This window comes from Capsicum annuum, chromosome 3 (assembly GCF_002878395.1).
Source record: "Capsicum annuum cultivar UCD-10X-F1 chromosome 3, UCD10Xv1.1, whole genome shotgun sequence".
Lineage (NCBI taxonomy): Eukaryota > Viridiplantae > Streptophyta > Magnoliopsida > Solanales > Solanaceae > Capsicum > Capsicum annuum.
This window is the reverse complement of record NC_061113.1, coordinates 269,502,800-269,514,727: the sequence shown is the minus strand read 5'-3', so window position 1 is coordinate 269,514,727 and position 11,928 is coordinate 269,502,800. Positions and strand designations below refer to the sequence as shown.

General features: G+C 37.9%; 1 protein-coding gene across 1 annotated transcript; it reads right to left on the bottom strand.

Annotated features, from left to right (window-relative positions):
• Nucleotides 1-140: 140 nt before the first annotated feature.
• LOC107861598 (mannosyl-oligosaccharide 1,2-alpha-mannosidase MNS1) lies at nucleotides 141-11,563 on the bottom strand. Its single transcript, XM_016706889.2, has 14 exons — nucleotides 11,227-11,563; nucleotides 9,956-10,003; nucleotides 8,462-8,656; nucleotides 7,696-7,808; nucleotides 5,496-5,561; nucleotides 5,212-5,383; nucleotides 4,607-4,696; nucleotides 4,044-4,168; nucleotides 3,792-3,857; nucleotides 3,230-3,338; nucleotides 3,035-3,133; nucleotides 2,344-2,424; nucleotides 2,079-2,249; nucleotides 141-825 (listed from the first exon to the last, which is right to left on the bottom strand). Exons 1-14 carry the CDS (start codon nucleotides 11,392-11,394, stop codon nucleotides 574-576), a joined length of 1,755 nt encoding a protein of 584 aa, XP_016562375.2. The 5' UTR covers nucleotides 11,395-11,563; the 3' UTR covers nucleotides 141-573.
• Between the last annotated feature and the right edge of the window lie 365 nt (nucleotides 11,564-11,928).

The following is an 11,928-nucleotide window of genomic DNA, read 5'->3' as shown; positions in this document are numbered from 1 at the left end:
AGCACTGAGAATTGTATGCTTTCTTGGTTAGAAAAAAGGTCTTAATAAAAAGTAAACCATACCATAGCCAAACCTAGATAAGTGACATCGTTTGAAAAGGTCTAATCATTAAACTCGCTGAACCTAAATGCAGAAAAATGTAACTAGGAAAAACGCAGTATAAGATACATGGGATGTAGTGTCACAGAGATATTACATTCACATATTCAGATACATATAACTTGGCAAATGAGAGAACACTGTTCCCTCTCTGGGTAAAAGATTATGTGAGTAGAGAAGTTGCTCATCCAGCCCAAAAATGTATAGCTGCTGGCCAAACAAAAATGTTATCCCTCCTAAAGTACACGCCGATCTAAGCGGCGAACCTAAAATTGCTATGCTACATACAACTATTGCTCCATGTTGGAGCATTTAATAAACTACAAAGTATAGCAATACATCCAATAAATGTAGCCAATCTGGTGTTAACAGAGGGAAGGGCAGATCCTTCACCTCAAATTCAAGATTAATGAGGCTTATACGAAAGCGACTTTCTTGGTGAGTGTATCCCATTATAATTAATCAACAGCTCGATTAATGATGAATACGAAATCGACCTTCCTTCCTGGATTGTGACTGCCTATCTGATTCTTGGCTTCCACTTGACCTTCCAGAACTCACTGCCCGATCATTCCGGGTAACAATTTTTATGGGGTGGGCTTCTGTGTTAAAAACCCACTCATCTAGGGGAATGACTGATGGGGGCGAGAAAAGAAGATACAGATATTTAAGAGTCTCGGCAAGAAAGAAACTTTGCATCACATTGTCTTTGACACCGGTGTTGACCTGGGGAAAACCGGCAAAAATGTGTTAAAATAGAGGTTTATAATGATTTATGAAATAAAAACCATATCTTCACAACCAAATTTTATTACTTTCACATGTTTCTTTGAAAAAAAAAAAAAGGAAAAGCAATCATACTAATGATTACAAGCACAAATCCCAGTGTTCGAGAGGTTCCCAATGACTTTTGAGTGCTGACCATTTAGTCATATCAGCGTGACCAAAGTTGGCAATTGTACAGGATAAAGTCAGTTGCAACAATTTGATTAAATTCTCAGAAACTAAACACCGTGTACATCAGAAATCCTGCACTTCATTTTTTTCTTCACAATTTCCTTCATAACTGGAAAGAAACATTGATCTATGAGGAATGGGGTCAAGTTTTTGCTGTCCCAGGACAAATTTACCTTCAAATAGGAGAAGACGCAACAAAAATTTTGAGAGCATCTATAAAACAGAAAAGGGTAGCTTTGATTTTGAGCTTCAAGTGGGTGAAGATAAAGATCAGAGGCGGCACGAAAACAAAAAGAGGTTCTCAGCTAGCTCAATGTTGCTCTTTGCTTACAATTGTGTAATGGATGGTGGGATGACGGAGATAAGACCTATTCAAAGGTTATTTAATTTGTTCTTCATTAAATATTATGGTTGCTCAACAAATCAAAATTTGAAACCTGCCCATGATTCGAGTACAGTAAAAGTAAGATTAGAGAAAGACTTAGTTCAGAAGCGAGTGGGCGTTTACAAGAAAAGAACAAGTAGGAGCCGGACTCGGTTAGTATACAAGATTATCAACATAGTAATAGGATGCATCTGCTGAAGCCAAGACTCATGTAACAAGAAGCTGGACCGAAGCTCAGCCATAGTTGGTTTTGGTCATTGAAGCTTCGCCTGATCACTAGCCGAATCTGCTACTGTAGGAAAGAAGATCTATGTGACCTAATTTTCCTGTGATTACCAGGTTTTCTATCAAACAATACAACAACATACCAAGTGTAATCCCACAATAGGGTTTCCTATCGAACAATAGCATAAAAAATCACATGCACGTATTTTCATCCCAATTATCAATACTTAAATCCAATAAAAAGGATGTATTTCATGAGGTGAAGACATTTGGCAAAGAACACGAGAAATAGCAACAGTTTCTTAACCTCCAGAAGCAGAATAAGAAATGCAGCATTTGAAGGCATTTAAAGGAAGAAGATAATAGAGGAGTAGATACTAGCTGAAGTTATAAGAATTGAATTTGTGCTTACATCTTTAAGTCCAACATACCCAGATTCTATCCTTGAGTTCTTTTCAAATGCTTGAAATATGTTCCAACCCCATTCTTGGTATGTCTTGTTTCCTGTTAAACGCCAGAGGTAAAACAGCGACTCAACTGTCTCTGGCCTTAATATGTTCCATGATGTGCCCACAGTCATATCCTGAAAAGTATTAAACAGGAAAAATAATTAAAATAAGTTATCACCATAAGCAAACAACAAAAACATAACCCAGAACTAAACTGAAAACACTGACATGACCGTCATTAAAAAAATAGTTCTCTCCTGCCAATTTTGTAGGTGTTGACTGGTAAAAGTTATAGCAAGTCCACGCAAGCTGCAAGAGAACAATAGGATATTCAGCAACATAAGAAAAGCACTACTAGAACTTTCTGATAACAAGAAACAGCACTGCAGTCATTAAAGCTCCTATAGATTGAGCGGCAAGCAAGGCAAGCACACTTAAGAGTCACTAACACTTGGATTTTATCTCATACTTGACCCTTCAGCGCCCCCAGCTAAATATAACAGCCAACGAAAGTGAACATCTGGTGGTATGCGAGCATTGCCCACAGCCCACCATAGCTAATGCTCAAAAGTTTAACTAGAACCTAAAACTTCTTCAATAGAGATCACTTCTCAAATCAATTACTAAACCTCAAACACAAAACTTCAATAGAGATCACTTCTCAAATCAATTACTAAACCTCAAACACAAAACTAGCTTTTAGAGAACGGTAACTTGTATATTACTGAAAAAGAAAATAAACAGCACTCAGGCCGCGCCAAAACATATTTACAAGAAATCAAACCCAAACTAGTAAGTGTTGAGTATGTGAATCCTCTATATCCATTCTGCTCTAGTTAAGCCCATCTCATTCCAATAATAAATGAGGGTTCACTAAAACTGGATGTGCTCAAGGTGATGATCTGTAAGTTAACAATACCTCCTCAGCCAGTGATAAGAACTTCTGAGATTCATCAGGGCTATAACCAGATGATCCTAAAGCTAACATTCCAGGAGCAAAGCATGCAAGTTCATCCATCTGCCCAAAATCCAAAGGGTAAATAAAATATAAAAGAGAGTCAAGAACTTAACAAATCTCAGTCTCCCCAAATATATGCAAAAGCATGTACATCACCTTGTCATTTAAAGAACGTCCCATCTTCTCACAAAGATATGCAAAAGACGAAGGGGTCGTCCTCCGGACCAAGCTTAAAAGACCTTTCATTGATGTCTCCCACATTTTCCTGTTTGCAGAATTAGAGGAAGAATTATATTGAGGAACACGGAAGAATTAAGTCAAGGACTACATATTGTACACTCCTTGTATGCACATGTTTTACGCCCTTGGCTTAATGTTATTACCTGATTATAAGAAAAAAACATGTATTCACAGAGACATCATATTTCGTTTCTTCCAGTTTTTTTAATCTTTGCTACAAATTTTCTTTGGTTACTCGCTCTTGGCTTTCCACTTGAAAATCTAAATATATGTAAACACTGCCAAAGAAAATTTCTATGCATTCACGCAATGCATGATCAAAGATTTGATTTCAGGCTGATGAGGTATTGAAGCATTAATATATGCACTTACACCTACAGGATCCATCAAGTGAATACCAGATGGACTGAATTCAAGCTTTGAAAAGGAAAACAATATCTGAAGTGAAAATACACAGAAGTGAACTTAAGCTGCTTACCTGTAATGACTCACAGCAGCAGTTCTGTTTCCTTGTATCCAGACCTTGAGTAAATACTCATAAAAGCTGAAATGAAAAATTCTTTTACTAACTTTTAAAGTGAAAATTAAACGTGGAAGCTCTAAATACCAATTCACAAATGCATAGAATAAAGGCTCTCCCCCATTTTATTTTTTCTTTTGGGGAAAATACTCCTACTCAATTATGTTTTGACAGGGATCATTCTGGAATGTACAAACAAAGGTCATTTACCTGTCACCCATTGCCCCAAAGGTTATAGTTGAGTATGATGATGTGCCTTTATGTGGATTAATGTATATTGGAAGCAAACCATCATCAGGAAAAGTTTTGTTAAGTTCTAAGATAACATTCTCCACCTGAAATAGGAACATACACTTTCCATCACTGTTGAGAATATAAGTAATAAACATATGCTCTCTCTAATAGCTTAAGTTTTTAAACAAGATGGTCGCACACTTCAACATGTTATTAGAGCAGGCAGAGATCCAGTCCCGAATCTCACCGTCATCCATTATCAAAAAAAATTTCTACGTGCTTAGCCAATAGAAAAAAGAAAAAGTCAGGCCCACATATTGAGGGGCGGGTGGAGAAGATAATTAAATGATAAAAGTGAGCTCTTTCTAAAAGATTTTAGATGAGATGGTCACACACGTCAATAATCACCACGGGAAGACTGCCCAACAATTTGTAGCTTAATCAGTTAACACGATACCAATTTTTATATCATAGTTTCAAGTTGTAGTTCTTTGAGAACATGAATTAATTTGTATTTTAAGAAATTCTCTCTGGCATACCTTTTCTTGATATCTTCGGTCTCCTGTCCTCTGTGAAAGAGCAATAAACTCAAGCTGCTCAGTACCCGAATCTGCCAGGATACTATCACCCTGAGAGCAAAGAATAAAATTATTTAAAAAAAGAAAAAGAACACTCGCAAACCACCCTCTGGAAAAAATACTTCCTACCGCAACTATAAGCAACAAGTGGGATGTGCCAGAAGAAAGATCACTATCACATCAGTCAATGTCTTTTCCACAAATGACAAGAATACACTTTCTTTGAGAAGAAGGGGGAGAGATGAGTGCAGGGAGAAGAGCAGAAAAACAAAGAGAAGCAAACTAAATGTTCTTTGAGCATATTATAAGGAAACTTCAAGAGAAGATCCTTCTTTCAGGCACCTCCCAATAGATAGATACTCTTTTCCTACGACGGGTTCCCTCCACAATCTTCACGGAACATAAGAATCAGGAAACCAAATCTTACAACTTGTCACCAACAGTATTGATTACTCCCCCACCCTCCTTTGTTTTGGGATAACTGATCCCTCCATCTTCTTGCCAGAAGATATTTTAGTGGTATCACAAGGGGGACTTGGGTGCAAGTTATTAAAGTTCAAACTTACCCCCGTCCACCCAGGGTTATGTGGATTCCCATGAGCCAAGTTGATAATGTTGTAAGGGATGCCAGTTTCTGTATTCCATGCAGGCAACAATCTGTCAGCAATGTCTTGAGCCTTATCAAGGAAAAGCTTATCACCAGATAGATCATACGTACTAAGAAGCCCACCAACAACCCTGAGTGGTTGAAAAGCATAATTAACGAAACGAGAATCAAGTGCCATATTATTGAAGCTGTGAAAGACAAGGACAACTCATTAAAAACTCATATTAAACCTTATAAAGCAACCTTATGGTTGTCTCAAAAACACTTGCATCATAGTTCTTGTTGAAATCCAAGGACTTTGCAACCCATCTGTCATCAGTAAATTATTAGCAACTGTTAGCCATGTGGAATAGTTCAACAATATACCCAGTGTGTTATGTGGGATACTTCATTGGAAACAATTACATATGGAAAGTTCAAATATCCTTACATCATAATTTGCCAGAACAATCCAATAGAGTAGAGCAATATACAACAACAACAAACCTAGGGTCTAGGGAGGGTGAAATGTACGCAGTCCATACCACTACCTCCGGAGAAGTTGAGAGGTTGTTTACGGTAGACCCCCCGGCTCAAGACAAAGAATAATAATCAAAGTCATAATAACGCATGAAACAAGAAGAAATAACAGAAATAAGACACCCACAAAGTAATACCCTATACTCACAAACCAAAGGCACCCACCACCCCCATACCCTCCAACTATCAGCTCCAACCTTTAAACATAACCCTAAGACTACCAGCCCGGCTACCCCAAAGCTCTCCTAACTACTGGCTACGACTCCCCCAAGTGCACTAGCCTTCTAACCTAATTCGCGTCCTCCATACCTTCCTATCTAGGGTCATGTCCTCGGTAAGCTGTAACTGATCCATGTCACGTCTAATCAAATCTCTCCAGTATTTCTTCGGCATGAAACCATCCAAAGTTAGCCTCTCACCCCTATGAACCGGTGCATCCGTGCCCCTCCTCATCACACGCCCGAACCACCTCAACCTAACTTCCCGCATCTTGTCCTCCACCGCAGCCACACCAACCTTTTCCCGGACAGTCTCATTCCTAACCCTATCACTCCTCGTAAGCCTGCACATCCAATAAAACATCCGCATTTCTGCCACCTTCAATTTTTGAATGTGGAAGTTCTTGGCAGACCAACACTCTGCTCCATATAGCAGGGCCGGACGAACTGCCACTCTGTAGAATTTGCCTTTAAGCTTGGGCGACATCTTCTTACAGCACAATACTCCAGAAGCAAGCCTCCACTTCATCCATCCTGCCCCAATACGGTGGGAGACATCTTCATCATCTCACCATTCACCTGGATCATAGACCGAGATACTTAAAACTGTCTTTCTTACAAACAACCTGGGAATTCAACCTTTCTACCACTTTGTTCTCTGCCTCAAATCATTAAACTTGCATTCCATATATTGTCTTGGCCCTACTCAACCTGAACCCTTTAGACTCAAGGGTTTGTCTCCAAACCTCCAATTTATCACACATCCTTCCGCGTCTCATCAATCAAAACTGCATCATCTACAAAAAGCATACACCAAGACACCTTTCCTTGAATACGCCACGTCAACACATCCATCACCAACGCAAACAAAAACAAGCTACGAGTCGATCCCTGATGCAACCCTGTCAAGACAGAAAAATGCTCTGAATCTCCTCTCGCCGTCCTCACCTCCTCACCTGAGTCTTTGCTCCAACATATATGACTTTAATTGATCTGATGTACGCCACCGGGACCCCACTCACCTCCAAGCATCTCCAAAGAACCTCCCTAGGGACTTTGTCGTACGCCTTCTCCAAGTCGATGAACACCATATGTAAGTCCCTCTTCTTTTCCCTATATTGCTCCACCAGTCTCCGCACCAGGTGAATTGCCTCAGTCGTAGATCGACCGCGTATAAATCCAAACTGATTCTCCGAAATAGACACTATCCTCCTCAAGGAAAATGGAAGTGACGAAGTTAACACTTCAACATTTGGCAACAGTCAAGATGCAAGGCATCAAATCCATTTATAAAAGAAAAGGCAAAAAAAAAAAAAAAGAGGGAAGGGATGGATAGGAAGGTAAATGGAAAATTGACAACTCTCTTGACCATTTGCAGATGAATTTTAACTTTAAAATAGTGACAACAGACAGTGTCTTGCTTTTGACAATTTTCACCATATTTTAGTTTAAGCATATTTTTCTTGTATGAGGACAAAGCAAGGACTACAAGCAATAACAGAGAAAATTATCATGCTTGTGGTGTACAGTGGAGTGGTCACAGTAGATGGTACTAATTTAGACAAATAGCTCATAGTCACAAATGTACAATCAAGAACAATGACAAAATTACAATACTCATAAATCTGATTACCAGAGGTGATACTGGTCCCTAACTATATAGGAAAAGAAAGATGATTCTAGAGGTGGCAAGAGAACAAACTCACTCTCTAGCTCTCTGAAATTGCTCGTCCAGGCCCATGATATATAGCGTGTCAAGAGAATCTATCAAGGTTGCTCCAAGACCACCAAAACTGTCAATACCATTCTTTGTTTGTGGCTGCCATTGGATATTTTCATCATAATAGTTAAGTAAATGCAGAGAAATGAACAAAAGAAGTAGCGTAAGAAGTACGAAAAGCACATAGCAGAAACCAACTGCAGAATCAAGGTAAGTTTCAGCTCCTAAAAATATTCAAGTAGAACAAAAGAAAAAGGATAAGTCCAAAGCAGTGGTGTTAAGAGGGGACTTTTAATACTTTAACGCTTCCGTAGGAGAGATTAGGGTGCAGGACATCTCAGGCCATGGAGGAATTCTAAGAATTCATTAACAATCATTTTCTTATTGACTTAAGGTTGACATGAAAGGGGCAAAAATAGAGCAACGGATATCATGATAATTCATACTTTTGAGGTGTAGTTGCGGCTGCTGTAAACTAACCTACAGAATATTGTACTTGAAAAACAAGGAGTCTCACACTTATCTATTCAACAAATGATATAGCACTTTGGAAGCTCAAATAACAGAGAAAAGAAAATGTAATGGAGAACATCAATCAACGACTATATTTTTTAAGAATTTCCTTCCCCAGACCCACTTAGAGCATCGGCTGCCTTTTTTTATTGTCTACAACAATAATCTGGTAAAATCGCAATATGCAACAAAAGAAAGGCAACATTACATAAATAACTTATTAGAAGTAACATCCAAACCTGTAGTTCGTCATGGCCCCAAGCATATTTTTCATAAGAACTCCAAGCATGAAGCATAGCATCTTTCACTTTCTCTCTTCGCTGAGCATCAAGGATATTATCTGGTGAATCCATATTCTTCACCGCATGAACACCATCACTACTATGTTTCATTTTTTCACCTGCTATGCCTCCACCATTCTTCAAGTCTTCCAGCTACAAAGTATCCAGAATAAATACAAACAAGTTTTGAGTGTTTCAAAATCAAAAGCTTGAATGCTTCACTGCGGATAACAGAAGATAGACTGAGAAGCAAGCAAACATGAAACTAACACTGGCATAACTAGCTATATTGTTTTGATACTAAGCATAACTAGTTATATTCATTCTTTGTATTTCCTTTTCCAGAAACGAACCACCAAACTTTTAGATAAACAAGAAGCAGAAGAAAAGAAGTACATAGCACATTAAGCCATTGGTGCCTCTGTGTGTGTGTGTGTGTTTTTTATTCTGGAGCATCACTTTAAGCCGTTGGTGTTGGTAGTCTCAAGTCTTCTTGCACGCTGCTCCAGTCCTCCTTAACCCAAAGAAGAAGCCATTCCCATGCCTCAGCTAGAATTTTTTCCACCCATTGTCATACTTCCCTTTAATGCTAAGGACATAGCTCAAAAAACGCTGATTTGTGGTGCACCATAGGTCTGTTGCAAATTGCAATATCTTGACTGAAACTCACATTCATCATTTCTTGATTGGTCAGTACTTCATCAGCAAGTACTTTCATCCCGCTTGGAGCTCAGTCAAATGTATCACCTTCTTTTGCACTAATTTACTTGAGTTCCTTTTCTGTTTTCTATGTCCTAACTCTATTTTTCTGCTTTTGTTTATTTCCTATAATATCTAAACTAGGTAGGATAGTCTTCAGCTTTAGGCACAATATTTTAAATTCCAAGCCAATTCAGAGGGCCCAACACTACAGTTCTAGCCCTCAACTAACTGAAACAGAATGAGGTATTAAGCTCAGCGAAGGGTAGTATAAAGAAAATCTTCACTAAGCAAACCAGATTCAGTTTTTTGCACTGGCAGTACAGCCCTAAATGAACTTAAGCAAAGTGAGGTATTAAGCACAGTGAAAAGGTGGTAGAGTGAAAATTCTTCATTAAACAGACCAAATTCAGTCTTCACAACCAAACTGGCCATATAAATCCCTCTAGGCATTAATATTTTCCTATATTAACAGAGAGATGTCAAGTCTAACACGAATTAGTAAGTTTATCTGTCTTTTCCATTATAAGCATTTACCCAGATTCTCAACCTCATTTAATTAGAGGAAGGAAGTGCAGGAGGTAGCTCGTGTAACTGCAACTTGTACAGGCACGTATTAAAAGACGCTCCATCATACCAATTCCACAACAAGGCAAGAAGAAGGATGGCAGCCATAAAAGAACTAAAAATAGTAGGCTGATTATTGGAAACTTAAAAATTCCACATTCAGCTATGAAAGTTAAAACCACTTACCAGATTTCGCAATTGTATCACTTCTTCATTCAACTTAGAGATCTCTTCCTGAAAAAAAAAAAAAGGTATCTGGTTCCTTTACCAATAGAAATTTTTCAGAATGTTTAAAAAAAGGAGTAGACATAATGTGACTCGTGTCCTGACAGCTTCTTACCCCCAATAGAGTAGCAAAATGGGGATCAAGAAAACTTCTCAAGTATCCAGGCAATAAGTTGACCAATAAAACAGAATGCAGATACAGGCTAAATTCTTCATTCATTCCTTTTAGCAGACTTTTTAAAACTAGTTAAAGATTACATTCAGAGAGGTTAGAACTAGCAAATAAACAGTTTACAAAAGAAGACTGGGAAAGGAAAAAAAGAGACCCAGTAAAGCCAACTCCAACAGCTCATTTAGAAACTTGAAATCCCCTAAATCACATTTGTCCACACTGATCTTCAATAATCAGCGATATCTCTTTCTTTGTTCCAAGGAATGTGAAAACCTATCAGATCAGAGGAGACTAAAAGTTCACCTCATACTTTGTGTACTCTAAAATCTGGCAACTTTAACATCTGTAGTATATGAAAATGGGGCATAAACGAGAAACCTAGTGCGTGAGTTCTATTTTAACCAGCACCTCAGTCCAACCATTAAGGGAATCTGAAAGACCTCTTTAACCAAAAGACACATGCGACTGATGCCTCAGGATCTGGTAGCCTTTCCTATCATGAACTTAAAGTTTAAGTCTTAAACCGAGGCGTGAGGGATGGACACTTGATTAGACAAGGTACTTGCTAAAGACTAGTCCGACCCACTGCGTCTTTTCCATATTAACAACTAATCTCAATTTCACAAATCCCAAATTGTATCGACAGTTGGGGGGAAGGAAAATCAATATGGGCGAGTAGTGAAACAGATAAAAGCAGAGATGAAAAGGGGGGAATGGTATATGTGTTTGATGGGAGTATGGACTCCAATTCATTTTAAACCTATTTAGTTGGCATAATATGTATGTTGGCAGTAAACTGCCAAGATAAGTGTTTTAAGAGTGACTCCTTTAAAAGAGTTATTCTGTGTAGGGAGAGTGATTTACTTATGATCCTTAGGAAATTGTACTCTTCAGTTTCTGCATCTAATCAATGACTTGATCAAACTTTCAAAATTCTATCATAGGAACATGAAAATCTAGCATAATTAAAGATTGGAAATTGTTAAAGCGAAAATGAAAGAGAATTAAAAAAGGAGAATAAGAAGAGTAGAAAGGAAAGGAAAGGAAAGGAAAGTCAGACCTGATGATCACGGACTAAAGTTTGTCGATCCCAGAAGAAGAAGGTGAAAAGAACAAAAAGAAAGAAGAGCAAGGCGAGACGCTTAGGTCGTTTCAAATAGTAAGCCGGATTTATATACCTCCATCCGCTCGAAGACGACGACGACGATGATGATCTACTCCTCGCCATTCCTAAACTAAATCTAAACACAGCAGACCCGATCGGGAGGGGAGGGGAGGGGAGGGGAGGGGAGGGGAGAGGAGAACCACCGACTCAGTGGACTGACTTTCCACACCTAATATACACTACAACCATTTATGCTCACAAATTCAACCGGTCAACCCATAAAAATTCAATTGATGTATTTTGTTATCCATAATGATTTTATAAAAAAATTAATTGACTTATTCATTTGATTTTAATTTTTATTTATTGGGTTAATTGTTTTTATAAAAATAATTTATTGGGTTTTTTATTTAATTTTGATTTTTACTTATTGGTTATTAGGTAGTCCGACAATTCAATAAGAATATATAATTTTAGTTGTTATTGTTTCTATTTTATGAACATTTTTTAGGTTATATCAATTGTTTCTATCAAAAATTAATATAAAAATATCTTATTAGTTTGGTTAGTAGTGTATTTAAAAATCGAAAATCGATAATTTGAATTAATAATATATAAAACCAAATCAGATGTACACTCCTGCTAATAAGGTAACCA

What these genes read in the sequence shown, in the direction of transcription:
- LOC107861598 (XM_016706889.2), bottom strand. Translation starts at nt 11,394, where the DNA reads ATGGCGAGGAGTAGATCATCATCGTCGTCGTCGTCTTCGAGCGGATGG. An exon ending in ATAACCCTGGGTGGACGGGG is followed by an intron (nt 4,697 to 5,211) that starts GTAAGTTTGAAC and finishes CTTTGCTCTCAG; the next exon opens with GGTGATAGTATCCTGGCAGA. An exon ending in GGTATGTTGGACTTAAAGAT is followed by an intron (nt 826 to 2,078) that starts GTAAGCACAAAT and finishes GGTTTTCCCCAG; the next exon opens with GTCAACACCGGTGTCAAAGA.